General features: G+C 35.6%; 6 protein-coding genes across 6 annotated transcripts; all 6 read left to right on the forward strand.

Moving 5' to 3' along the window:
• The first annotated feature begins 98 nt into the window (after nt 1-98).
• On the forward strand, nt 99-1,058 carry MONOS_2446 (putative 60S ribosomal protein L22). Its single transcript, XM_067872366.1, has 2 exons — nt 99-603; nt 706-1,058. The coding sequence occupies exons 1-2, from the start codon at nt 151-153 to the stop codon at nt 973-975; spliced, it is 723 nt and encodes a 240-aa protein (XP_067729466.1). The 5' UTR covers nt 99-150; the 3' UTR covers nt 976-1,058.
• Nucleotides 1,059-1,143: 85 nt separating this feature from the next.
• Nucleotides 1,144-1,894, forward strand: MONOS_18600 (putative RNA recognition motif protein). Its single transcript, XM_067871634.1, has 2 exons — nt 1,144-1,283; nt 1,344-1,894. The coding sequence occupies exons 1-2, from the start codon at nt 1,195-1,197 to the stop codon at nt 1,888-1,890; spliced, it is 636 nt and encodes a 211-aa protein (XP_067729467.1). The 5' UTR covers nt 1,144-1,194; the 3' UTR covers nt 1,891-1,894.
• Nucleotides 1,895-1,934: 40 nt separating this feature from the next.
• On the forward strand, nt 1,935-5,807 carry MONOS_2445 (uncharacterized protein). Its single transcript, XM_067872365.1, has 4 exons — nt 1,935-2,051; nt 2,166-2,304; nt 2,381-3,943; nt 4,053-5,807. Exons 1-4 carry the CDS (start codon nt 1,977-1,979, stop codon nt 5,399-5,401), a joined length of 3,126 nt encoding a protein of 1,041 aa, XP_067729468.1. The 5' UTR covers nt 1,935-1,976; the 3' UTR covers nt 5,402-5,807.
• A 577-nt stretch (nt 5,808-6,384) lies between these two features.
• MONOS_2444 (putative Tubulin--tyrosine ligase-like protein 12) lies at nt 6,385-12,313 on the forward strand (the record flags this gene model as incomplete). Its single annotated transcript, XM_067872364.1, has 2 exons — nt 6,385-6,612; nt 6,708-12,313. The coding sequence occupies 2 exons, from the start codon at nt 6,385-6,387 to the stop codon at nt 12,171-12,173; spliced, it is 5,694 nt and encodes a 1,897-aa protein (XP_067729469.1). The 3' UTR covers nt 12,174-12,313.
• Nucleotides 12,314-18,231: 5,918 nt separating this feature from the next.
• On the forward strand, nt 18,232-23,907 carry MONOS_2443 (uncharacterized protein; the record flags this gene model as incomplete). The annotated part of the gene is made up of 1 exon (XM_067872363.1): nt 18,232-23,907. The coding sequence occupies one exon, from the start codon at nt 18,232-18,234 to the stop codon at nt 23,905-23,907; it is 5,676 nt and encodes a 1,891-aa protein (XP_067729470.1).
• Nucleotides 23,908-24,622: 715 nt separating this feature from the next.
• On the forward strand, nt 24,623-27,481 carry MONOS_2442 (uncharacterized protein). Its single transcript, XM_067872362.1, has 2 exons — nt 24,623-24,677; nt 24,759-27,481. The coding sequence occupies exons 1-2, from the start codon at nt 24,651-24,653 to the stop codon at nt 26,748-26,750; spliced, it is 2,019 nt and encodes a 672-aa protein (XP_067729471.1). The 5' UTR covers nt 24,623-24,650; the 3' UTR covers nt 26,751-27,481.
• The last annotated feature ends 54 nt before the right edge of the window (nt 27,482-27,535 follow it).

Here is a 27,535-nt window from a genome sequence, read left to right on the forward strand (position 1 = left end):
AAAGTGCAAAAAAATCAAAAGTTAAATAATTTTTCTGAAAGATATTATAATTGTCAAGATATTGAAGAATTAAATATTTCAAATTTAAATAATGGTTCAACAAAAATTCCACGATTGGCTAGTTTGATCTTGTCGAACTTTTGTTTCGCGATGGACAAGGGGAAAAAGAAAGTACAAGCATCAAAAGCTCCTGCAAAGAAAGTCGAGTCAACAAAGAAGGTTGCAACAAAGCCAGCAGCAAAGAAAGTTGAAGCACCAAAGAAGGCACAGGAAAGCAAACCAAAAACTGAGCAAAAGCCAAAGGCCGTTGCAGCTGCAAAACCAGCACCAAAAGCAGAGAAAAAAGTTGCTGCGCCAGCGAAACAGCCAGAGAAGAAAGATGCAAAGAAAGCAACAAAGAAGGTTCAAGATAAGAAAGGAAAGAAAGAAGAAAAAGTCGTAAAGAAAGTTAAAAAGGTTATCAGAAGAAAGAATGGCAGACCTTTGAACAAGAACGACTTTCATGCAAAGAGATTGAAGATGCTGAGACGGAGGAGATATGTTAGATTTGTGATTGATTGCCATCAACAAGCAAAAGATCACATTTTGAAAGCAAGAGAGCTGGTTTGTTGTTTTAAATTGTATTATATTAATTTATTAAATGATTTTCTTCTTTTTTCCCCTTCATTTCATGAAAATCATTTCAAAATATTTTTTGCTTATTAGGAAAAATATCTTAAAGAACACATCAAAGTTCACGGAAAAACTCACAACTTTGGAAAGAAAGTCAGAACTCTCGTGAAGAGAAACAGAGTTTATGTTCTTTCACGTCCACCATTCACCAAAAGATATTTGAAATATCTTACACGTCGCTTCCTCAAGAAGCAAACTCTTCGTGATTGGGTTCGTATCATTGCAAATGGAAGAAAAGGATATAAGATGAGCTACTACAAGATTGAGTCACCAGAAGACGAGGAAGAAGAAGTTGAAGCATAAATGTTATGATTTTTCATTCTTTTTCACTTCCTCTTTGTCCGTCAAACATGTCAATTTCCATCAATCAGAAGTTGAAAGTGATCTTTTTTTAATTTTAAAATGATAATATTAATTAGTTTTTGTGCTTCATCTATTTAAAAATGAAACGCTGATCTGCAATTCAAAACCACAAAGACTTTACTCTTGATCTCCAATAAAAAAAATTATTTTCTTTATTGAATGAAGTCTCGTGTTTTGTTTGTTGGAAACATCAATTTTTCTACAACATCAGAACAACTAAGAGAGTACTTTTCTGAAGCTGGAAATGTGTCTGTTATTTTTATTACTTAATATTTGTCAATTTCTTGGTTTTTAAAATTTTTAAACAGAGACGAAATTTATATTCCTCAAAAATATGGAAAAAATGCTGGTTATAGTTTTATAATAATGAGAACTCCTGAAGAAGCCGAGCGGGCAGTTGAGATGTTTGATAGAAAGGAATTAGATGGAAGAATGATTGGAGTTGAAATCTCACAAAAAAATCCATCAGAATTTTCCAAATATTCTACACCAAAGCCAAAAACCCAAGAAATTAAAATGAACCAAAGGAGAACATTTCGAAGTTTTCGAGGAAGTGGAACTGCAACTCCAAGTTCATTTTCATCATTTCAACCAAGATCAAAGCAAATCATGATAAGAAATTTTCCGGTTACCGCATCGATGTTGGATCTCCAACTATGCTTTAAGGGATTTTCAATACGAAAGGCTCTTATTCTTGGTCAATCATATCCTGAAGGAGATATAACGAGCTGTTTTGTGGAATTCTCCTCTGAAAACGAAGTGGAACAAATACTTGGGGGACACAAAACTTTTAAAATTGATCCTTTTGTTTTAGATATAATCATATCACCAAGAAAAATAAATGAAATTCTATAATAAAGCTGATTTTTCTTGTGTTATTTGATCTTTCACCTTAATTCACTCCCACTCAAACCGTTTGGATATATTTCGGTGATTTTGTGATGATGCAAGCTCAATCACCTCAAATGGCCCAAGCAATTCAATCGCAAATGCAACAACAAGCGATGATGCAAATGGTTTACTTCCTTTTTTGATGATTGGTTTTTTACAAGTACTATAATATATTGGTTGGTTTAAATGTTTTAATTCACCTATCGATGAATAATCACAAATTACCTTTGATGGAAAAGGGAGTTGGAAGTCAATTATCGTTACAGCAACAGCAGCAGTTGCAGCAGCAGCAACAGTTACTTGCTCAACAACGACTTGCGCAAATGCAAGCTCAAGGAGCTTCTCAAGCTGGGTTGGCAACATTTCAATCACCTAGATGTATGAACGATTTATTCGTTGCTCTTTCTTTTTGTGTATTGATATGTGTATTTGTTTATTATTATATTTTTTATAGCTCAATCACCTCAAAATCAATACACTCCTCAACAGCTTCAAATGGAGCTTCAAAATACGAAGCAAGCAATTCAACAAACCGAATCTGCTATTAAGCAAAATGAAGAACAGCAACAACAAATTCAGACTCAAAATGAGACTCTTTCAAATCAATTTCAAGAGCAACAGGCTGCTATGCAACAGCAATTGCAACAGCAATTAGCTCAAGCACAAGCTCAAATCCAGCAATCAAACATTCCTCCACCGCAGCAACAGCTACAGCTTCAACAAATCCAGCAACAACTTACGCTGGCTGGACAACAACAACTTCAACAGTTGACTCAAACTGCTCAAGCCCAGCAACAACAACTTCAAATGAACCTTCAGCAAACAGTACAGCAAAAAGAAATGCTTGATCAGCAGTTGGAGCAGCTGAACCAGCGAGAAGCGCAGATAGAGATGATGCTGGGCATTCCGCACCAGACCGAAAATGAAGCCGACAAAGAAGAGCAGAAGAATGCACCGCCTGCTGACAAGTTTGATGACGACAAGGAAGCACAAGGGTTTGTTGCAACAGAGTCATTGTCAATGTTCAGAGACCAGTCATCTGTGTTTCCTCCGGCCGAAAGCGAGAAGAAAGACGAAAAAGACGAAAAAGAAGGCGAAAAGGCGGGCGAGGACGGAGCTGCCGGAGCGCAAGATAAAGAAAGCTCGAAGCAAGTTTTGATTGACGAAGACTCAAGAGAGCAAAAAGCAGCCAAAGGCGAAAAGAGTTCAGAAGCCGAAGAAGATGCCTTTCTGTCGCAGAGTCACTCATCCATTTCACCTGAGCGACACACAAAACAGACAAAGACTCAAAGCCCGCGTATTTCGGGGCATCTGCGTAGCACTCTATCAAAAGAGAAAGACAGCAAGAAAGCGAAGGGAGGAGAGAAAGCAGAGTCTGCTGGAGAGAATGCGGCTGCAAAGAAGAAGAAGAAGAAGAAGGCAAAGACAGTTACATTTGCTGGGGATGAAGATCAATTCGAGCAAGGGAAGATACCAGAAGAAGGCAACTTTGACGATTGGATCGTTTCTCAGCCGAAAGAATCGAACGACAAAGCCAAAACAGCAATCAAGCCGAAGTCAAAAGCCAGCAAAGACGACAAAAAAAGCGAGAAGTCCAAACAGAAAACAGGTGCCAGCCAAGACGGGGCTGTCTCTCCGAAGAAGAAAGAGACCAAATCTCCTTCGAGAGCAGGCGGTGCATACAGCTCTTGTGCTGCTTATGCTTCGGGTGGGAAGCCGCCTCGCAGTGTGTCGCCCACATCCATTTCAAACAAACACCAGGGCAGTGCATATCCATCTTCGAATTACGCTTCCTCTTCCTCTTCCTCCTCATTCAATTCTTCCAACACACACACACTCCCTCCTCTTGCCCACTCATCTGAACCATCCCTCAAGGAAAAGAAAGAGAAGAAGTTGTACTCGGCATACGGATCTCTGCCTCCGCCTGTCTCGCAATCACTGTCTGTGCCCAATGGAGCAGGGCAACGAAGACGTTCTCCATCGCCAAGTGGGAAAAAAGCGACTTATAACAAAAAAGGTGAATATATTTTGTTTATATTTAATAAAAATATTTATTAATTATCAATTTTTTTAAAAATTAAATTCAATATTTTTTTTTCCTTTCAAATTTTGCACTAAATGAACAGTTATAACAGCCACTCGTCGTAGCATCTCTCCTTCTTTTAGCTCTCCAACGAAATCGAAGTCCAACAGACGCGGGGCAGCGATGCGTTCATCTCTTATTACTCCTCCGCCGACTTCCTCTTTCTTCTACTCGAATGCGACTCCGCCACACACAGCAGGCAGCCTCACGAACGGCGATGGCGACAGCGACGATGCGAAAGGGAGGAGCAGAAGGCGGAGTGTGGCTGAGCGGGAGGGCGATTCGTCGCGGCTGGAGTGCCCGTCGCCGAAGAGAGGGGCAGAGAGTGCGATGGGCAGGACGAGCAGGGTGGGAGATAGAGGAGGGATGACGCTGCGGACAACAGGGACAGAAGCAGGTGTCATCCGCAACCACGCGATGATGGAGGCGAAGTCAGCAGAGGAGGAGATGAGGCAGCTGCAGCGGAGGATTGAGAAGATGATGAGGGAGGAGGAGAAAAGGAAGGCGTCGGCAGAGGCACACAGGAAGAAGCTGGCAGAGCTGGAGAGGATCCGAAAGGAGAAGGAGGAGCAGGAAGAGGCGCAGCAAGTGAAGGAGGAGAAAGGTGCAGCGCAAAAGGAAGAGGAGATGAGGAGGCGGATGGAGGAAAGAGAGCAGCAGCGGAAGCGGATTGAGGAAGAGAAAGAGCGGATCATCCAGATGAAGCACTCGGAGTACGTGGCAGGGAAGGAGGAGGCGTCGCAGATGGCAGTGCAGATGAGCAAAGCGCAGCAGCAGCAGATGAAAGAGAAGCTGAAGCGGAAGGAGGAGATCGCAAGATCGAAGGAGTATGCGCAGATGAGAGCAGCGCAGCAGAGGGAAGAGAACGCAGAGAGGGTGCGGATGGAGATGGAGGCAGAGGCGGAGAAGTTTGCGAAGGACGAGCGGAAGTACAGGGCAGAGGCGGAGAAGCTGAGGGAGATGGAGAAGGAGCTGAGGGAAAGGCTGCAGAAGGCGGTGGAGGAGGACGAGGAAGTGAAGAGAGAGATCGACTCTGTGAAGAGAGGAGACAGGAAAACAGCGAAGAAGAAGGAGGTGAAGCCGCAAAAGACATCTGCGAACTCGCCGAAGGACGGAAGCAGCCGAGGCGAAGGAAAAGGGAAGGGTGGAAGGAGTTCATCGAAGGAAGAGAAGGAAGACAGAGAGAAAGAGGCAGAGCTGAGGGAAGATTCCAATGAACGATTGGGCGACACAACAGGAACAGATGGCCTGTCAAACGAAGACAGCAAAGAAGAGGAAGTGAGAGTTGACAGAGGAAGCGATGAATTTGGAGGCATGGAAGATCAAAATGAGTCAAGCGACATGAGAAACGATGAACTGATGGAAGATGGAGGAGAAAGGATTAACAGGTGAATAAAGGGGAATAAAGGAGCAAGGGGATGAAAATCATTTCATTTTTCATGAAAAAGACATAATTTCGCAACATCTCTTTCTTCTATAAAACCATTTGAATGTTCGTCAATTTATAATTCTGTTTGATTTTAAATGCTTCCTCTATATTTTGGTGGTGAAGTCATATTATTACTTTTTATTGTGATATTTTTAATTCCTTATTTTGTTCTTTTTTATGTTCTCTTCAGAACATTGTATGTAACTTTGTTAGTCTTTTTCCAAGTTAAAAAAAAAATACCTTTTAATTCGAAAGGGAATTTATATTTTATAAAAAAGTTTGTCGATTTTTTGTTTATATATACATTAACGTATTTTTCCTCATGAAATATTGAAATGGTTAAATATTAATAAAGTTGATTTCGCTTCATTATTATTTGGTATTATTCGGATATGGAAAAATAAATATTTATTTCAACATTTTTCGTAAGATAAGTGAAAAAAATTAGAAGTATTTGATCACACAATGAACAAAAATACGCCAATTATTTTTGCACCCTTTGTTGGTTCCATTCATCAAGTCTGCTATAGTTTATATACAATGAAAGTTAAATGTGCTTTATTAAAAATATTTGCGATTCTGTCTTAGGCAGAAGCAATTGCTGCATTTATTGATAGATATTCTGGGCAAGTTTTTGTATATGATGTGTGTTATTGTGTTTTGTATTTTATTTTTCTTTATAATTTGCAAATTGTTTTGAGTGGGATCCTCAAAAAATAGTGGCTGCTGAATTCTTCCGTTCGATTTCAATAAGCGTCAGTCTTTTTTCTCCTCAACATTTCATCGAAGCAATTAATGAAAGAGGAAAAGATCATTCAATTGTCATTTTGCTCACCGAACAATTAAATTATGATGCTTTTAATGAAGCACAATCGGAAATATTCTGTTTGTTTTCAATCTTTTTAGATTATTTAATGCGAAATTAAATTCAAATAATGCAGCATCGATGAAAACTTTGTTCCCCAGAATTATAAAAGATGTTGTCATTGTGAAAGACGAATGTAAAATTACGTTTAACCTTCAGCTCACTCGTTATCTTCGGTCAAGTTCTTCACAAATTTTGTTGAGTAAGATTTTAAAATCTCACAATGGAATATCATCGGTATTTGTTGATCTTGGTGAATTTCCATCTCACATATTTCGTGATGCTGATGTTCTGGGTCAATTGTTGAAAGTTTGCAATTCATGTTAGGTTTTATCATCACTTATTTTTCGCTTTTCTATTCGCTAAAATTACAAACAATTTCAAACATTGATAATTTTTCACAGTTTCATTTAGAAAATCCTGGTATCGTTCTAAAAATTCGGTTTCCTCCATGCTTGCATCCAGACAAGCCTGCCACATTATTTCAATTTGATGAAGAAACTCCAAATGTTGTGACTTCAAAGCCCTCAAAAAACCTTCAAGATGACAATCTCCCTGCCAAAGACAAAACGGTCGATGATGATTTATATGCATCATTTTGGCTGAACAACTTCTCTTCAAATGCTTCACAGAACTGTATTATTCCGTTGAATGAGTGTTTGGCGCCTCTTTCAGTCATTGCTGAATGTGATGTGATAATTGCACAGGATGATTCTCCTTGTGCATTCTATGCATTGTGGATGAACGAATATGCTGAAAATGAGCAGCACAACTCAAAGTCGTTCAAGCATGTTTTGTGTTATGCATCATCTTTGGATGAGAAATCATCCAAAAGTCGGAATTCTTCATCTGCTTCTGCTTCTGCATCGTCTTCTCAGAAACCAAATTACGAACACGAAAAAGCAAATAACATTTCTGATGGAAATGACCTCCCATTGACATCGCAGCTGAAAGGCTCAACTGTATTCTCAGACGGCAAGCAACTTGGAGAGATACTCAGTTCCATTCTCAGCAGCACCTCAGAATCATCAGAAGAAAAAGCAACAATGGAAGCAAGCAAAGCCGATTACATGCAGAAATATTCAGACGCGATTGGTATTCCAACAACATTGGAATGTGAAGAAGTTGCAGTGATGAGAAAGTGGGTTCTGCCAGAAGATTGCTCCAATCCAGCACTTCTAAAAGCTCTGGTGCCTCCCTCTGAGTCATCCTCAACGACAAACCTATTGGAGACTGAAGAATCCATAAAAGCAACACACAGCAAGCGGATGGAGACATTGGCAAGCTCTTTGTCTGCCTCACGGGACATGTTGCCCCAAACATCAGGAAGTCATCCTCTTCTCCCTCTTTCTGATTCAATGTCTCTCCTTCGAATCAGACTGCTTCAGCATTGCGAAAATTCTGCAAAGCTGTGCGACTTCTATTCAACCATTTTGTCTCCGTATGTTCCGAACTCGTCAGATATGCCTGCGCCTGTTTCAGCGCTTGGTACACCAAAATCGCTGCCTTTCCCTCTTTTCCACATTGCAGAATCAGCTGCTGCTCCATTGTCAGAATATGAGGTCTTTCTGAAAGACAACATTGAGCAGCTTCTGTCGCTTTCGTTTCCTCTTCATTTGATAAGAAAGCTGTTTGATGACTGCACCAAACACAGATTTGAGAGTGGAGAGCATCTTATTTCAATGCCAATTGAAGATCTCAATGAAGATAGCGAAAATGAAGAAAATGAAGAAGAGGCAAGCGAGCAAAATGCGCCGTCTGCTTTGCTGATTGATGAAAACGTGATTTCGCCTCAGCTTTTGGTGACTTGTGTTCGACCAGACATCCAAACAGTTTCGACAAATGGCTCTTCATTTTCATCAGCCACTTCATCAGCAAATCGGCTGCAGCCAGCAATCAAGCAGGAGTCAACACTGTTCTTGTTTTCACACAATTATTCATTGTGCACTTCTTCGTCTTCTTCAAACACAGATTATACATCCACATCACAGTGTGTGTCGACAGATCTTCGGGAAAACAGCGACATTCTGAAGTTCGTTGAGAGAGCAACAGGTGTTGACTATCATTTTGACGGAGATGAAGACGAAGGTTGTGATGAAAATGATGATGAGCAGACTGAGGAAGCAAATGAAGAAGAAGAAAATGAAACTGAAGAAGATGAAAATGAACCATCTGAAGTTATTGAGACGGTGGAGCAACTCATGGAAATGATCAAGACTGTTAGTCTGCCATTTTCTGTTGACAATCATATTTCATCAGCTGAATCATCATCGTCGTCTTCAAGTTCCTCATCTTCAAGCGAAGACAGTTCTGCATATTCACTCACACTCGATGACACACAACTCTCTGAAAGTGTCCTCTGTGCATTTGCCAGTTTAAATGATACAGCTTCTCAATCAAGCTCCTCCTGCCAGACAGAATTCAAAGAGCTTTTCGAAAAGCTGAACCATGTCGTTTCACTTTCATTGTGCAGATGCAACATTCTTCGTGTTCCAGATGCACTTCGTTCATTACTTTTGTTGTGTGCACCGTCTCTCACTGCGCTCTGGCTGAAAGATCGTATTTCTCTGGAACAGCTTCAAAAGGAAAGTTCATTGAAAGCAGATGAGCAAGATTCAAAACAGAAAAAACAACCAATTTCTGAAGCAGAAGTTCAGACGCTATGCAAACGTATTGAGATGCTAAATGGGCATTTCTTAGACAACTACACAGAACGAGGTGTGTTGTGTGTAGCTGAAATGACTCTCAATCGTGTTCCATCTGTTTGTGAATCTGAATTGCCATCAAATGTTGATGAAAAAAGCGAAAAAACGGAGACTGAACAGGAAGAAGGCAATGCTGAAGACGATGACTGTGATGATGAGTTCGCGTATCATCCATATTGCTCATCAATAACAACACAGAACCGTATTTCTTGTCACAAGTTTGTACCAAATTGTCGTCCTCTTCTTTCTCTGCATCCAGATGATTTGTGTTTGGAGCACTTAAGTTCAATCTCATTGACTAACAGGAATCTTTCTTCACTTTCTCCATCTGTTTTCTCTCGATGCCTTAACTTGCGAGTGTTGAATGTTTCACAAAATCCAAAATTAGCATTGAAACTGTATGAAGAGTATATTTCATTGGTGAAAATGAGTGAATCAGAAAAGAAGGATGAAAATGTTGGACAGCGCACTCCAACTTTAGCAGTTTTGAATTATTTGATTGAGTGTGGAAATTTGACACGTTTGGAGTGGACTGATTTGAGTGTGACTGTACTTCCAAAATTGATACAGGAAGACAATTCACTTTCAGAGGAAAAGAAAAAACTGTATCAACAAATTCTATCAACTGAAAATTCGGATAAGAAATCATCATTGCCTCTGTCTGCCTCTCAATTCGAAGAACTTTCAACAATCTATCAAGAATTTGTGACTCGTGTGTTCCCTTGCCTTCAACAGTTCAATGGTGTATCACCACATACTCATTACAACTTTGCTAAAGTTTTTGAGTCAAAATGTTCAAAGCGCAATAAATTTGAGGATCCTTTTGTTCTTCTTGCTGAGCACGAAGCGAGAGTGATGAGAGGCACAAGTGCATTCTGGAGGATCTCTCAGAGCTACGATGTTATCATCAAGAATACCTCAAGTTCTGCTTCTTCATCATCTGACCATTCAAATTCAGAGAATGAAGAGCCATCAAGCACACTTGTCACGCAGCACTGGTGGTTCCTTCCTGATGAGCTGGGATCGGGTATTGCGCACAACAGTCAGTGCCCAAATGTTGCTTGTCGGAATCTTTGTGTTATTCTCAGAACAAAAGAAAAGTCTGATGGTTCAACAAAAACGAGCGAGAAGGTGCAGAATGTGATGGTCATGGCATGCTGGCCATTACGTGACCTGTGGAAGGGAGAGGTGTTAACACGAGATTATTGGGATGGACTAATATTCTCAGAAAAGAAAGAAGAGCAGTGCACAGTGACGAAGTACAAGCAAATACTAGACAAATTGTTGAAGGGAGTACCAGCAACAAACAAGACAAAGAAAATTGAAGATATGAAGCTTGAAGTAAATGCTCAACATTCTAAACAAGCAGAAACTGTGAAATTATCGTTATCATCAGCATCATCTTCGAGTTCTCCGCATTCATCAAAATATATCCATTTACCGATTACGTCTTCAATTCCTTCATCCGGTAGTGGATCAAAAATCAAAATATACACAGATTCTTCTCTTGTTGCAACGTATTTATCTGCTCCTCAGTTTGAGCTTACAGAAAATCCTCTTGATGCACATATCCTCTGGATTACACAGGATATCAGAAGCTTTTTAAGAGAGCACTCAGACATTATTACCCAATTAAAAAGCAAGATTGGGCCATTCTTTTCAAACAGCTCAAACACTGAAAAGCAAACAAATTCTCCAGAAGCGTCTGTTGCAGAAGCTGTTGATCTCTTTTCTAAGAAGTATGATGAATGGAACGAAAAATTCAAATCTGGCCAGAGTGATTTGAAAGAGTTTCCATTCATCTTTGTTGATCAATATCCAGGTGAAGAAAGATTTCTATACAAGCATTTCCTTCCTCAAGTACTCCAATCGTCTCCTTCCTCGTCCCCTTCGCCTTTCTTCTTACCAACATTCCGCCTGAGTGAGCCAAATGCTGAAGCAAAAGTCAAACAGCTGGTTGCCTTTTTGAATGAGTTGTCTGCACCTGCTCTGAGCGAAGACTCATCATTTGCTCCATCGTCCGTGTGGATAAGCAAGCCCTGGAACATGGCGCGCTCAATGAACATAGTGATTGCTCCATGCTATTTGCCTTATCCAAACTCTCCATTATTAACTGAAGGAGCATCTCTGTTCATTGCACATAAACAAAATTCGGTCAAGCAAGGTACTTCATCTGTCTTGCAGTCTAGTTTCTATCCTTTTGAATCTCAGTTTGTCCCATTTTCTGCATGCTCATCGTCTCCATTAACCCACATCAAACTCCAAAGCGAACTTACCGTTCCTCGAATTTCATCTCTTTATCTTTCTTCTCCTCTTTTGTCTCCGGTTCCATTTTCGGAGCTTTCTCCGAATCAGTCGCTGCCATTTCCATTCCACAACCAGCCGCCTCTTCACAAGTTTGATCTTCGATTTATTGTTCTCCTTCATTCACTTCCATCGCAAGATCATCCAGAACCAGTAGTGCTGATGTACAATCGGTTCTGGATTCGGTTGGCAAATGTTCCTTATTCACTTGATACATTTGACAATTACGAAAAGCACTTTACTGTGATGAACTATGCTAATGATGAAGAAGGGCCAAATGTTCAGTCGAAGAAGAAAGTGAAGTGGATGCAGATGGATTACACAGAATTTATTGATCTTTACAACAAAGAGAACAACAGGCGCTGCAGATTAAATGAATGTATGCAAAAATTAAATACAGCTTCACACAAAGTGTTCAGTTCAGAGAAGTCTATTTTGATTGATGATAACAATACTTGGGAAGAAGTTTTGGGAAAAATTCAAACAATGGTTGTTGAACTTTTCACAAGAGCATCAACTACATCAGCAGAAAATGAAAATAAAGAGAATAAGCAAAAACCTAATCAGTACACTCCACCAGAGTTAATTTCTGCTCCAAATTGCAGAGCAATGTATGGATTGGATATAATGTTAGAGAGAAGTGTAAAGGAAGAGATTGTAGATGGCATACGCCACTTTGTGTATTCTGTTTCTCCAATTCTTGTTGAATGCAATTATCAGCCTGATTGCCTTCGCGCATGCCTTAATAGTCCTAATCACTCTTTCTACAACGACGTTTTTACATCATTATTTTGCTGGAATGGATGTGATTCTACACTTCCAAAATCTTTTACAGTGTTGAAAAAGAAAGTAGCAGAATAATGCATTTCGTCAAATTTTTATTTGTGTTAGTCATGTTTAAATTGGTAGAGAAATTATTTGATTGTTGAAACTTTCCTGGTTGTTTTTTTGCTAAAAGAACATTATTTTCACAATGAAAAATTATGGATATTTATTGGTTATTAAGGTTTTTTTTTTTTTTTTTTTTTGGTTGATGATAACTTACACCAAAAATTATTCAAAATCGAAAATTTTTCATTCAAATTTCAAATGTTTATCTGTCGTTTCAAACGCTTATGTTTGATTTGAAAAAAAGTTGATTCGTCACAAAACAGATCTATCACTTTTCAGGGTTCATTTATGAATATTCATAACATATGGAGGGAAATAAGGGCAAGTTGAGTAGATCATGGTCCCAAGGTAATCCGACTCACTATTTATATCATTTTCATTTTGAAAATCTTTTCTTGGGTTAACCCTAACCCTTATTTTGCTAGGAAAAACCCAAATCCATCACAATATCCAATATGAACTTGTTTAATCCGTCAAAACCCTAAAACCTTATAAGTACAACAAGAGAATATTATAAAATTCTTTAAATTAATGGCATTGATCATGTGGTACCAGGATCTTCTCCATTTGCCATTATGCGGACTTTCAAGCTTTTTTTTGCACAAATCATATTATTTTCGTTTCACTCACAACTTTATTTAACTCACTCAGATTTCAAAATAAATCGGACTTTCCTATCAGCTATTAATATATATGGGTGATTATTTTTGTAATCATATCTTTTTTCGGGGTGTTGATTTTTCAAAGATTGAAAGTCTTTCGAAAGAAATATTTTGTTTCAAAAGAAAAGAAGCATGATAATTGTATTAAAAATCAAGGATTTTTTCAAAATATGAGATGAAAATGTCTTCAAAAACCTATTCACTTTTCAATTTTTTTTATCGATATTTAAGAAATATATTTGCGCCGAAATTTTTGTATAAAAAAATATGATTTCAAGAATAATCACCCACGTGTGTAATTCTTTTTGAAAAGTTACAAATGCATAATCTTCAAATAAATCAAGATTTTCAAATTTTGCTCAAATTTTTGTTGACACACACCAAACTTTCCAAATATGGAATCCATTATTGGATAATGCTATTTCATGCATTCAAGTGAAGTTACGTGAATGTTAAATAATATTTGAGCAAAAAATGAAGATTAAACATTATTTGAAAATTAAACATTTGCGACTTTTCAAAAAGAATTTCCCATAAATATATATATATATATACCGTTGATATAATAACATCATTTTTTGAAATAAGCTTGATGTCACACTACATTAATTAATTTTTTTTTTTATCACAAAAATTTAATTAAAAGTTCATAATTTTTTATTGAAAATTCTTAAATGACAATATTTTGCTCCATATCTTCAAACCGACATATTTAATGAAAAAATTGGGGGTAAAAAAATAATCACACATAAAAACATAATAAAAATATTTTCTAACCTTTTATTGATTTTCGCCGACTTTTTGAAAATTTAAAGTTTTTCCAACTTTCGACTTCGTTTGAAAGTTTTTCGATTTTAATTTAATTTTGATGTATTTTTTCATCACAAATAATTTTTATTCTAATTTTTAAAAATATGTTTTAATAAAAAATATGACAATATTGCTTAACTGCATAGGGGAAAATACGGACTATCAAGCTTTATATCCACTAAACATTAAATATTTGTTTAGCTCATCACTTTAAACATATTTCTAAGATTTCTAAATAAATTGGATTTTAATTTCCTTTTTCAGACATCGTTGAAATAAATACATAAAGTATTCCAACATTTCACGAACGTCAAAAAACGATCCCATTTTAATTGTATTTTTTAATCTCAAAAAGTCAATGAAAAGTTCAAAATAATTCAAAGAAAATGTATGAAGTTAAATATTAAGCCCCATATTATAAAAAAAAGAAAAAATTAAATAATTTTTGCAATTGCATTCCATTCAAACAAGCCGATAAAAAATTAACCCAAATTATTAAATATTCAAAATCGGATATAATCACATCTGTTTTAGCATGACTTTTTGTGACTATTTCTTATTGTGATTATATGTGATGTTGCTTAACACAGAAAAAAATAAATATCAATTTATTCATTAATTAATTATGTGTCAATTTTTTATTTTTGAAAATTCTTCACAAAAACAATTTTTTCAATAGAAACTGCTTTTTTTGTGTATTATTGTATTATTCAGATTTTTTAACATTTTGGACAAAATATTTGACTTCAGGCATTTTCATAGAAAAATTATGCACCAGAGATGAACTTTTTGTGATAAAAAAATTTGTTATAAATGGGATTATTTTTTGAAATACATAAGAGGTCACAAAACATAATGTTTTAATATCAATGACATTTGTTTTCAGTAATGAAAATCGAATTAATTTTAATATTTGAGAAAGCGAAATAAAGTTATAAGTAAAACTATTTTTTCATTCTTTGTGCACAAAAAGCTTGAAAGTCCATATTTTCCCCCATTTGTTCCCAATATCAGATTCATCTTTCTTGTGTCTTCATGGGCAAGAAAAATTGATTCATTAGCACATAAAATCATTGAAGAATACTTTTCATACACATATTAAGTTAAATGAGATTTTCATGAAATAATGCTTTGTTCAAATATTTTCATTCTTTTTTCGTTTCTCACTCTTGAAAAGACGATCATCAATTCCTCGCTATGCCTTTTTTGAATGTCGAATGAAAATTGTGAGAAGGCGTTTTATGACAAACTTTCGCAACAACGGCTCTTAGCGTTTTCGGTGTGATTTGCTTTCTATTATCTCTCAAAATTTTCAGTAGTTCCTGACTCGTTTTTCTTGTTTTCGAGTCATCAACATGTTTTTTTTCTCAATAACCTTTTTCCTTATATATCCGGTTCGAACCTGGCAGACAAGGCTCGGTGTGCAGTTGAGGGCCTTTGCAATTAGTACGTTTGAAGGTATTTTCACCTTTCTAAATTTGCAGGTGTTGAAGAAGGAACCAATTAATGAAACTTTTGTTTTTGAAGTTTTTAATGACAAGAAGGATTAAATGAAGTGCAGGTCTAATTTTGGATTTAATCCTGTTAAAACTGTTTCAAATGAAGATGTTCAAAAAGTTGATAATACAAAAGACATTTCCAGTAAAAAGATGGGTGATAATTTTTGAAGTCATATTTTTTCATTCAAAAATTTCAGTTCAAGAATTTCCTTTGAATATGAATTAATGATCACTGAAGAGTGAAAAGGCTCAATAAAGACATTTGAATATTGATTTCAGCTGATTCACTTAATCCTAAAACAGTTGTGATAAATCAAGCATTTTAATTCAAAAGCTCTTTTCAATGACAAGCAAATTTTGAAAAGTCTGCAACCCGAAAAAAGTTATGATTTCAAAAATAATCACCCAGATAGACAAATTTGCTTAACCGAAATAACCATAATAATAAAAGAATTAATATTTCCAACTTTAACAATTAGCATGAATGGTGAGTGACTGTCGATACAACATCCAGTTTGTGCAAAAAATACCGGACAAGATCGATATCTCAATAACTGCAAAAAGAAAAATTCTGACAAATTTCCTCAAAAATATATCTCATCAATACAAACTCATGTGACATACAAGACTTTCATAACTTCCTTGTTTATGCACAGAAAAAATATATATCGAAATCTCGGAGTAATAGGATTTTGACTTACTCCGATATTTCAAAAAAAAATTTTTTTTGTGTACAAATGATGCAATTTTGAAAGTTTTGGCCATCAATTGAATTTGCATTGATGAGATGTATTTAGAGGAAAATTATCAGAATTATTACACATGCTGTTATTGAGATATTGATCTTGTCAGGTATTTTTTGCACAAACTGTTAATTTATTAAGGTAACAATTGCATCTTGTGTTTTGATCTAAATAATCTTATTTTTGAAAAATTATTTTTTTATTATTTTTTTCAAAAGCGTTTTTTGGAGCCAGAAAATTTTGTTCCCGATAAAAAAAAAAGCCGCGATAAAATCCTCTAACTTATCAAATATAAAAGATACCGAAAATAATTCAAAGACTTGAAATATCTAAAATTTTCAATTCTGAAAACATAAGCTTAACATGAATTTGAATACTATTCAAAATGTTGTTCAGTTCGACAAGTTTTTTGTTCAATCATATTTTATTATGCTTTACATGATCTGAGAAAATGAAAAGATGCATTTTTGTATTTTGCGTGATAGTTTGCCTGTACGAAGCAAAATGTGATGAACATAATTGTTGCTCAATTATTTCTGCAAAAGTTGATGCGACTAACTCAACAGTTGATTTTCATTTTCACACATTCATAAACCTACCTCACAGCCCAATAATTCGATGCAGGAAATCTTCAAGAATAAGCTTTAAAAACAGCTTGTTAAGAAATTGTATCGATGTTGAATGCTTGTTAGAAATTAACGAAGGGTTAATAGATTGCTCAAATATTTCCTTTTCGCACTCTGGTAGACCGACAAATGTATTTCCTTCCTTTGCATTATCGCCTTTTCAATGGTCAAATTTCATACTTCAATATTCAGCCATTACAAATTTAGTAGTCGAAGATTATTCGTATCTTTTTAAAGGAATGTTTGCTTATAACTCAATGAAATTCAACTGCTTCTCGAATATTTCGTCAAATTTTTTACCAAAACAAAATGAAAAAAATGAATCTTTAGTAAGTTCAATCTCTTTAGAAACAATTATTAAATGCAGCAACTTTAGAAGAGCAGATGAAAACTTAAATTGGATTATGCCAACACAAAGGAGTCAGTACAAATTATTGAAAGCTTTGAACAGCACATTTGTTGAATGCAAACATTCTTTAAACAGTGGAACCCGCGAAATGTTGAATGAGACGACCATATTGAATGATTGTTCATGGTCAGATTGTTCGGCCGAAGGATTAACTGTAAAGGAAGCTAACGGAGGAGCAATATATTTATATGGTAATGGAACAGCAGATCTTTCTATAAACAACTGCACATTTAGCAATTGCAGCAGCTTAAATTCTGGAGGTGCTATATATGCAGATAATGTTGGCACTATAAATGTTAATGAATCAAGATTTATGCAATGCCAAGCTGGAAATTTTGGAGGATCTATATCAGTTCGTGATATTCAAACAAAATATAGTTATTGCTTCAACAATTTTGAAAATTGTACAGCGCTTATTTTCGGTGGTGCTGTATACTTCAAGAACTATACAGCCAATAATCAGGTGAATATGAATGTTGCAAAAAATTGCTCTTCAAGTAGTTATGGTGGAGGATTTATGCATCATGATTCAGACTATCCAGCTCCCTTTTTTAATACATTGACAATGAATTGCTCATCAATAACTGGAGGAGGATTATATCTTTTTTTTCAAAAAATACCACAAAATTCGGAAATTCAGCTCTTCTTTTTTTGCGCTTTTTTCAACAATACGGCAGAAAGTGGAAACGACATTCGTCTTTATAATAAAGATAATTTAACTGATGAATTAAATCCCACTGTTGGATGCTTAACAACTTCAGTTGAAAATCAAGTCTGCATGTGGGCTACTGAAGAAGAAATTGTTAATTGGATACCAACGACACTTGAATCACGCTTGGTGAATTTTGAGAATGGTTTAGATATTGATGTTTGTGGGCTTGAAATCAAAAAATGCAGAACAATAGGGTTCACTGTGACACAAGCTCGACCGTCGACCAACTTTTCGATCATTCTGGAGAGCGCTCTGATAAAAGAAACACAGATAATAATTGGCGAAAACATTGTTTGTATCAGTCGAAAAAACGAAACATTCGTTCCAGAGATAGAATGTTGTTCAACAAATGGATCTTTCTTTCAAGTTGGGACAGGGTCTCTGAAAATCGAAAATATCGTTATTGTTTTGAGTCAAAATGCTTCTCCAGAAATTACCATTTTTCATAGCACGAACTCAGGCGAGCTTATTATACACAATTGCATTATCAAAGGAAGCTGTCCTCCCACTTCAAATAGCCTGACCGCAGCTATTTTTTCTGGATGTAATTCAAAAACAGAAATTGGAATGTGTAATGTTTCTTCTTTTTTCCTTTCTGGCAAGCCTGTTTTTGATATTAAGCCATGCTCTTTACAAGCACCTTCACTTAATATTTCTAATACAACATTTTCAGACATTTCAAGAAAGACCGGAAGCGGATGTATCTTTGAAAAAGTTATTGAAAGCGATGAACTGTTTTCAGTAAATGATGTTATTATTGAGGATTGCACAACAGAAGATGGAAATGGTGGTGGATTTTGGATTGAGTCGAATTATGGAAGTTCGCTGAGAATTGGCGTGAGCGAAAAAGAGACCTCATTCAGCAGGTGCTCATGCAAGAATTTATTACCAGGAAACGGATATGGTGGAGGAATGTACCTTAAGTTTGACAAAGGTGCAAGCGATTTTATTGTGACAAGCACTTCCTTCACTGAATGCAGCGCATCAAAAGGAGGATCAAATATCTTCATCGAATGTTGGTGCCTGAAGGAATTAATAAATGCAACTTCTTTAAACTTTTCGCGAGAAGATATGCTAAACAGGGATTTAATGGGATTTGAGGAAGGAAATGAAAACGCTCCAATCGAATTAGAAGCATTTTTTGTTGAATTTAATGGAACTGGATATGTTTGCGGAGATAATGGTTGTGACTTTAGTGGTTGTGGAACATATTCATATCCTTGTGCATCATTATCACATCTTATTTCCTTACGATTTGAATTGATAGATAGAAATATAATTATAAATTCAATAGTGACGCTTGAAGAAGCAATTGAGATGAACGATTTTGAATGCGAAATGACTGGTGTAACAACTACTACTCAATTCGATGTTTATCCTTCTTCAAGTATTTCTTCAGGGAATGTTATTAGTATTAGAAATAATGCAAATCTAATAAATTTATGCTTTTCTCTTCATCCAAGTTTTTCTTCTGCATCTGCTTTCATAAAATTTGTACCATCAATTGAAGAAGACAAATTATTAAGGATCTTTTCTTGCTCTTTTTCTGGTATCTCTGGATCTGAGATATCATATGCCATTATTTCATCAACAAATGGAAAGATAACAATCAGTGAATGCACTTTATCTGAATTATTATCATCATCTTCACTGATGCTATTTGAATCTACAGTTGAAATAAATCAATCACATTTCCGAGATACTTGCGCGCCAAGCAGTGTTAAAGGTGGGGCGTTAAGCGTTTATTTAAAAAAGGGTCAATGTTTTTCTTTGAATGAATCAAGTAGCAACAACTGTGAATGCTCAAATACATCTGGAAAAGGAGGTTTTGTATACTTGAATGCGTTCCTTTCAATTCTTGAAGAGCCGTTTCTATTTAAGACATGCAGTTTTGAAGGAAATTCTGCATTTCTTGGGAAAAACATATTTTTAGAAGTTAACAATCTGAGTAAGTCTGTATCGATGAATACTTTAAATATAAATTTCGATGGCATGAATTACGATGAGAACCTTTTGATTGGAAACGACATAATTTTTACCAAGCCTATAGATCTCCTTCACTTTTTCATCCCTCGTGTGTATTCTAATGTTTATCTTTCGACTGTAAGTTTCGATCTGATAGGCTGTGGAAGTGTGGATGTGCCGTGCAAATCATTCGGAAAGGCAATAAATCAAAGAGATATGAATCTTTCAGAATGGACAATTTATGTAGGAGATACTGCTATAATTAATGATCACTTTAATCTTTCAAATTGCTTTTTAAAGCCTAAGTTGCAAGAAAACAATAAAGATAGTGTCAGATTTTATCTTCAATCTCACGCATCAACGGGAGAAGTTCCTTCAATGAGTAATGAAGGAAGTCTTTCATTTTTGGATATAGCCTTTCGAATAGAAGCTGTTGGAACAAATACTCTAAAAACAATTGTGATAAATTCAGGTGATTTGCTTTCATTTGCTCATTGTTCTTTTGAAAATGTTGGAAATGAGGCGGATCAAAACGATTATTCTATCGTTATTATGAAGAAGGGAAAGCTTCAAATTGATGATATTTCGATTCAAAACAACAAGAACAAAAAAGATGCTTTTGTAATTTCATTTGGATGCGAATCTGCTTTTAATAATTTGGAGATTATTTCAAGTTTTATCGATGAAGGAGGTGCTATTCGCATTGGTGCTGATCAAGAATCGTTTCATAATGAGCAAATAATAATTACACATATACTTATCAATGGATCAACTTTCAGATCGATTGAAAGAAGCAACAAAGGAGCAAGTGTTATCCAGTCTGAAAAGGAAGGAGAGCAAGTTGATTTAAACATAAATGATACTTCTTTTGAATCTTGTTCTGCTCCTTCTTCAACAAGAGGAGGCGCAGTGATGTTTTCATTGCATGAAGGAAGATCTCTGAGGATTACCGACAGTACCTTTACGCAATGCAATTGTAGTTACTCGAATGGAAGAGGAGGTGCATTGTTCATTTCAGCGAAATCTCACAAAGAGCTCGATTTTCTTTTAAATCGCGTATCTTTTGCGTATAATCTGGCTCATGTTGGCTGGAACGTATTTGTGGAATGCTATAACATATCCTCGCAGATCAATGAAACACAATTTAAACTCGATTTCAGAACAATTCCATCGCAGCTGCATTTGTTCTCTGGTTGTGATACAACAGATCACACTGATGATACAGATCTGATGCAGTTTATTACGATCTATCAGGATTCCACCATCGTAGTGTCAAATGCACCAAACAAATCTTCCACAAATTCGAGGCTATGCGGAAGTTACGAACAGCCTTGCATTTCTTTGGGTTATGCACTTGAACACTTGGTCCACACATTCGAGAGCAGGCTAATGATTGACCAGCAAACGTTCATTGAAAGCGAAATTGATTTGAAAAACCTTTCAATGCATGCGCTTAGCACAGAACAAAGCAATGTGAGTTTTTCATCAGATCTTTCGAAGACTCGTGATTCACTTTTGAACACATTCTCAAGAGTTATTATTGAATCCATTTCATTTAAGTTTTCTCCTCAGACGCATTTAATGCATAACGTTATTTTCTATGCTGTGAATGGATCTTTGAAGATTTTGTCATCCACATTTGAATCGACTGATTTGACTTCAATTGCTTTTGCTTCGCAATTATTTCGAATATCTGCAGCATCATTAATTATGGAAAAGGTCAGATACCAATTGTTATCGCTTCATTCTATTGTCAATTTTCAAGTTGAGAGTTCTTCATTAAGCATTTCGGACATTATATTATCCTCGCTCATCTTATCGGATAATGCAATAAACTTTTTCAAAATATCTGAAACGACATTCGTCACCAATGTTAGAGTTTTTAACACCAGCCTGCTTGGAGGCTCAATCATTTATTTTCATTCTTCTGGCAATGCACATCTTGAGGTTAGCAAACACACAAGAACATCTTTTTCTCTTCTAAATTTTGCAAACATTTCATCTGCTGGTCCATCTGGTTGTGCTGTTTTTATCGAAAAGTTAACTGACGCTCCTCTTGACATAATTAATTGTTCTTTCAACAATTGTTCTTCATCGAGTGAAAAAGGGAATACAATTTCAATTCATTCTTCAAAAGATATTTTGTTCTCATCGTGCTCTATCAGCGGAAGCAATGACCTCCCAGAAACGGATGAGAAAAATCATGAAACGAATGAAAAATTTGGAGAAATATGCAAATGGAGCGGATCTCTTGTGGATGCAGTGAACAGCTCTGTTGCGTTGAAAGATACAACAATCGAAAATTCATCTACTGGAGGCATGACCATTTCTGGAGGGAATATACTTGTTGAAAAAGGAGAATTTATAAATAACAGCCCGTCAGTAGAGAAGTATCCATCTGTTCGCAGAAACATCATCTGCGCAGATTCTGGAGAATTGAATGTTATCAGCTATAAAAATGGAGATGGATTAATGAACGATACATCATTTTGGATTCTGAATGAAGGATGCCAACTGAAAGGAATTATCAGTGATGTGTCTTCAGTTTTGTTTATTCCTTCTCTTCGTCATGTGAAGGCTGTTGAAGAAGACGATGTGTTGAAACTTAATTGCACAGGATCTCTTCTTTTGCCTTGTGGACTATCTTTGCTCTTCATCACGAAAGTGGAAGATCTTCATATTAAAGAAAACTATACTTTCGGAGATGAGGATTATGTTTCAGAAACGGAAGTACATGCAAATATTCCATCATCAGCAATTTCTTCTGCACCTGCAGAAGCTGAAGTTTTTATTTCAATTCAATTTGGTGGGCTTTCATCATCATCAACAACAGCACAATGGATTTTAAAGAACAAGACAGAAGTGCAGACAAATTTAACAGACAATATTGTTAAAGGAGAAAAGAGTTCAAGTTCATTGTGGATAATAATTGTGATAGTGATGTCAGTAATCCTTTTTATTATTCTGATAATTGCGGTTGCTTTTATTGTTCGGTGGAAGAAAGCAAAGAGAAGAACAGAAGAGCTTGAGGTGATCGTGGAAGATACAGTGAGGAAGGATCCAAAGCTGATTGAGATGATGACGATGGAGATGTCGCCAGAGGAGCAATGGCGAAGAACAAAAAGGGAGGAAGCGAAAAAGAATGAAGAGAGGATTAAGAAGAGAGTGTACGAGAAAACAATTCAGCATTCAGAATCATCAGAGTATTTGTTGAGCGAGAGCGGTTCAACTGAATACATCCTTGGGAGAGATTCAGACAAGATTCCAGAATGGGTGCTGGAGAAAGTTGATGAGAAGGAAGAAGATGTTATTTCAAGGAAGCGAACTCCATCACCATCCATTTCATCCACTTCAACCACAGACACTTCAGATACAGAATCCACATTTGTTCGATCAGAGAGTCTGTGCCCAACCACGTCATCCATGTCGAATCTGGTGGATGCAATGGCATGCTCATCGCCACATGAGAAGCTGATTGTGGACCTTAGGGATTCGCTGTTCATGTTGCTTCACGGAAGGAACGAGAAGAAAGAAATGGCAATTGACACTCTTCAGGAGAGAGAGCAAACAGCTGCTCAAATCCTGTTCTGGGTGGCTAATCTCGCGCTCCACTCATTTGATGAAATGGATAATCCTCTTTCTTCACTTGCCAATCTCAGTCCTCACATTGTTCTGTTCTCCGAGCATATGGTCATCGCCATTGCTATGCACTCTGATTGTTCTTCAGACTCAGATTCATCTTCCATCTCTTCTGCCTCGACAATTGTTTCATCCTCCTCTGATCAGAAATCCTCAAATAGAAATGGAAAAAGTTCACCACCACCTTCATCTGCATTTGAGGATGATGAAGACAACAGGAAGGAGTGTATGAGATGGAAGGCACCAGAGCTGATGATTAACAGAAATGCAACAGCTTCAAAAAAAACAGTTTCATTCTCGATTGGGATGATGCTTTGGGAATGTCTAACACTCCAAATCCCATTTGGAGAATATGAGGCAGAGGTTGCTGGACAGAAGATTGTCAACGGAGAGAGGCCAAGCTTGGAAGCAATTGATTCTTCTACTTATTTTGAGTCAGTTAGATCCTGCTTATCAGAAAATTATGATGACAGACAAAGCTTAATTAGATTGAAACGAGAATTTATTCAGCACTTCCCAGCTGGTGCTGTGATAATGACAGTATCCGATGCCGTCGACTTTGCAATCAGCGGCAGAGATAAAAAGAGTGACTACGCTTCGACAGAAGCTGAAGATTTGTCATGTAGTTCCTTTTTTTAAAATGAAAAGATGAATTTTTTGCAGTTATACTCAGATTAAGTTATTGTAATTTCTGATAAAATTATTTTGGATTTAGAACTATTAGTCTTTGTGATGGAGAATTCATTCGTTTGTTTGTTTAGAATTTTCAAAAAATTTTCGTTTATTAGCTTTTGAAACACCTTTTGCTGATTGATTTGTTGTAATATTAGACTTCTAATCTCTTTTTTTTTGGAAGGAAAATTTGAATTTAGTACTGATTATTTTTCTTTCAAAAAAAGTTTTCAGTGTTTGTTTTCATTTCACCTTAGTGATTATCTTCTCTCTCAAATTTTGTATATATTTTTTCGTTCATAACATTTTTTATCTGTATTCAATTTCTGTTGTGATATCATTAACTGTTACAAATTTTTAATTAAAATTGAATTATTGTAATAAATAGAAAACTTCTTTTCATGAGATTACATTAATTTTTTGAACATGAATTAATAGTTGAAATGCACGATCATCTCATTTCAGAATTGGCAATGACTAATATGACATTTGAACTTATTTGGAGAAGATGATTATTCAGATTTTGAATGATTAAACACTTATGTCTTATAACCATCATTCGGTTCAAGGCAATTTTATATTTATTCATTGACAATTGGGATGAATGAAATAGAAAAAGATTCATTATTATTATTTTCAAAATTTCCATTTAACCATTATCATGTTTATCTGATTGCAAATTAATCTTTTATAGTTTTTTAGAATGAGAAATGTCATACGGTTATGAAAATAATGCGGTATCAATTGCATTTTTAAGGTCTTTATGATTTTTGTTTTCTGCTTGTATTCTACTTCCTCGTTGCCGTTTTATTCTGAAGATTCTTTCACATGAATTATCCAGTGAGCTTTTCCAAAAAGAATTATCACAAAAAAGTTATGATGAAAAAAGCATAAAGTTTGCTTTCGGAGATAGGCAGGAGGAAGCAAAATCCCCATTTCAGAAAATAATTGTTGAACAAGAACATATTTTACAAAACCCTTTTTATGGTCTTTCGAAATACAGCTCCGAAACATCAGCAAGCAGTTTTTTTTCTTCAACTCCTTTTATTGAGATTGACAAAAAGAGTTTTAAGCCAGAAGACGAAATTGGACATGACAAAGGCATTTACCAAAAAAGCTTGCAAAAGGACAGCAGCGCTTCTAGTTATTTGTCAAATGAATTTTTTAATGACACTACTTCTTCAAGAGAAATGGATAGATGTTCTCAATCGTCGAGAAGTGCATCTCACTATTTTTTGAGAACAGATGAAAGTTACAATTATATAAGAAAGGAACGGTTCAAGGAAAATAATGATGTGAATCACTCGCTTCCATTCGATATTAATAAATTTAGTTGTGGACATACGAAAAATTTGCATTGGAAAGATGGAACAACCATTTCTGCCTTTGATAACAGCATTAATTGTACTGAAAGTGAAAATGAATTTGGAGATATCGATATTGCAAAAGACACAATGAAAATGAGCTCTAAAATGTATAAAAGCTATGAAAGTCCGGAGGCAATTCTCAGAGAAGTTATTGATAGTTTGCGCTTTAAGTGGAAGACAGATGATTCAAAGCTTTCTGAAAAAAGGGGAAGTTGGAGTCAGTTGCTCGCAGATGGCAGTACAACTACGAAGCGCATACTAAAAAAGAAAGAAAGAAATCTTGTTGATGAAAACGTGTTGAAGATTGTTCGGCAACAGATTGCGGAAGCAGTCGAAATGAAGCTGAAATATGGAGTTTGGGTAAAAAAGGACTGGATATTGAGCGATTGGGAGCAAGAGATGTGGAACAAAGCGGAACGAAGCATGAATGCCGATGAAATCCGTGATTGCTACGATGTTGAAAAGGGATGCGCTGCTGATTTGACAATGGAAGAGATTAAACAGGAACTTCACGAAGCCTTGGAACTTGGCAATGAGAAGAATAGGAAAGAATTAAACGATCTTTTTGCAATCAAAGAGAAAGAAATGGAAGACGAGGAAAGAATAGCTTCAAAAAGTTGGAAGGGGGGCAAAGATGAATTATGCGGTAAAAACCATGAAGAGCACAACATTACAAACAAAAAAGAAAACGAAGACGTAACTAATGAACATCGGAAAATGTTTATTGGAGGAATAAAACAAAATGAGCAATTGACAAGAAACCACAAAATTTCCCGCATTAAATTCACTCTCGCAAGCACTTGTCGCAATGGACTGTATCAAAAGGAACCACTCTGCACACGTTCTGAAAAGACAGTAGATTTTTCTTACCAGCAAAGTACAGATGCACGTCAAATACATGATAGAAGAAATTATACCATTGTACCAGCTTATGATAACAAAAAAGGAAGCAATTATTTTATGTTCTCCGCAATTCCAGAGAATGAAATGGAAGAGGCATCATTTTCTATTGCAAATAAAGGGAAAAAACTACCAATATTTTGCGGTAAAGGGGTTGTTTCTATTGATGAAATTAGAGGAATAGACAACGATTCGAAACTTGAACTCTATATCATTCAAAGACAGACTAAAAGCAGAGAGATCTTACCTTTAGAAAATGAGGACGAAGAGAAAGTGCTTATTACATCATTTTTCGGATGTATGCATTATCACAGACCAATCTTATGCGATAGCATTCATCAAAATGATAAAGATTGTTGTTATTCAAGGATGAAATTTGGTAATAGTAATCTATTTTTGAATTGTAGAAAAGAAAAATCAAATATGATGCGAAAAAAGCTTATTGACCGAATTCGAATCGAAAAGAAAATGATAATGATAAGAGGTATTGATGTATTTATATTTCCTTCTTCGCGCCCTCCACTTCTTGCTAAACCTCATTGATAATCGAAATGCTATTGGTTTGGATTAAGTGTGATTTGATAATTATTTTAAACAGAAATTTGAAACACACAATGAAATTGCATTCTTTTTTGAATCTTTCGTCAAAGCAAAATAGCTTTTAGGAAATTTCCCTTTTAATCCGAATGATACACCAAAAACAATTCAAAATGCGAATTTTTGCAATTGAATTGTTAATTTCAAATACTTTCAATTTTTAATATATTTAATGAAAGAAATACATTTAAGAGAAAAAAATAAAAATTTTCGAATTATTTTCTCACTCGTAAAGTTTATTTCAAAGTCATAATAATTCCAATGATTTTGCAAATTTTGATTTTTGAAAAAAGTTTCATGTCGCAACTAAAAATGATCACTTGGACATCAGTCATTATTTCGAATACAAAAATGAAACATAATATTAATTTCTTAAAATAAGTTTTTTGGGATTAATATGTGTTTATTCAAAAATTCAATAGCATAACATTAGAATATATTGCTTAATTAATTATCTATCTTGTTGAAATGAAGATAGAATAACAAAAATAAAACCTGAAAAGAAGAAAAGTTTAACTTCGATGTGATTGCTTAAACCTTATGATTAAAGATATTCACTGAATAGCCAGCAATACAATAATCATAAAATATGAATGAATAAATAAAATTCTTTAACTCTTGAAAAACTGAAAATACAGTTGAAAAAATGAAAAGAAAAGAAAAAAGAAAATAATTCGCAAAAACTAACATTTCTAGTTACGATTCACAGGCCACAAGCTCGTATAAAGCCG

Source organism: Monocercomonoides exilis (assembly GCF_001643675.1).
Source record: "Monocercomonoides exilis strain PA203 chromosome Unknown scaffold16-1735695, whole genome shotgun sequence".
NCBI classification, from domain to species: Eukaryota; Preaxostyla; order Oxymonadida; family Polymastigidae; genus Monocercomonoides; species Monocercomonoides exilis.

Excerpts from the sequence above, each read along its gene's own strand:
- MONOS_2446 (XM_067872366.1), top strand. The coding sequence starts at position 151 with ATGGACAAGGGGAAAAAGAAAGTACAAGCATCAAAAGCTCCTGCAAAG. Across the intron at positions 604-705 it reads TTTTGAAAGCAAGAGAGCTG|GAAAAATATCTTAAAGAACA; the intron begins GTTTGTTGTTTT and ends TTTGCTTATTAG.
- MONOS_18600 (XM_067871634.1), top strand. The coding sequence starts at position 1,195 with ATGAAGTCTCGTGTTTTGTTTGTTGGAAACATCAATTTTTCTACAACA. Across the intron at positions 1,284-1,343 it reads TTTTCTGAAGCTGGAAATGT|AGACGAAATTTATATTCCTC; the intron begins GTCTGTTATTTT and ends ATTTTTAAACAG.
- MONOS_2445 (XM_067872365.1), top strand. The coding sequence starts at position 1,977 with ATGATGCAAGCTCAATCACCTCAAATGGCCCAAGCAATTCAATCGCAA. Across the intron at positions 2,052-2,165 it reads AACAAGCGATGATGCAAATG|GGAGTTGGAAGTCAATTATC; the intron begins GTTTACTTCCTT and ends TTGATGGAAAAG. Across the intron at positions 2,305-2,380 it reads AACATTTCAATCACCTAGAT|CTCAATCACCTCAAAATCAA; the intron begins GTATGAACGATT and ends TATTTTTTATAG.
- MONOS_2442 (XM_067872362.1), top strand. The coding sequence starts at position 24,651 with ATGTCATACGGTTATGAAAATAATGCG. Across the intron at positions 24,678-24,758 it reads ACGGTTATGAAAATAATGCG|ATTCTTTCACATGAATTATC; the intron begins GTATCAATTGCA and ends TTTATTCTGAAG.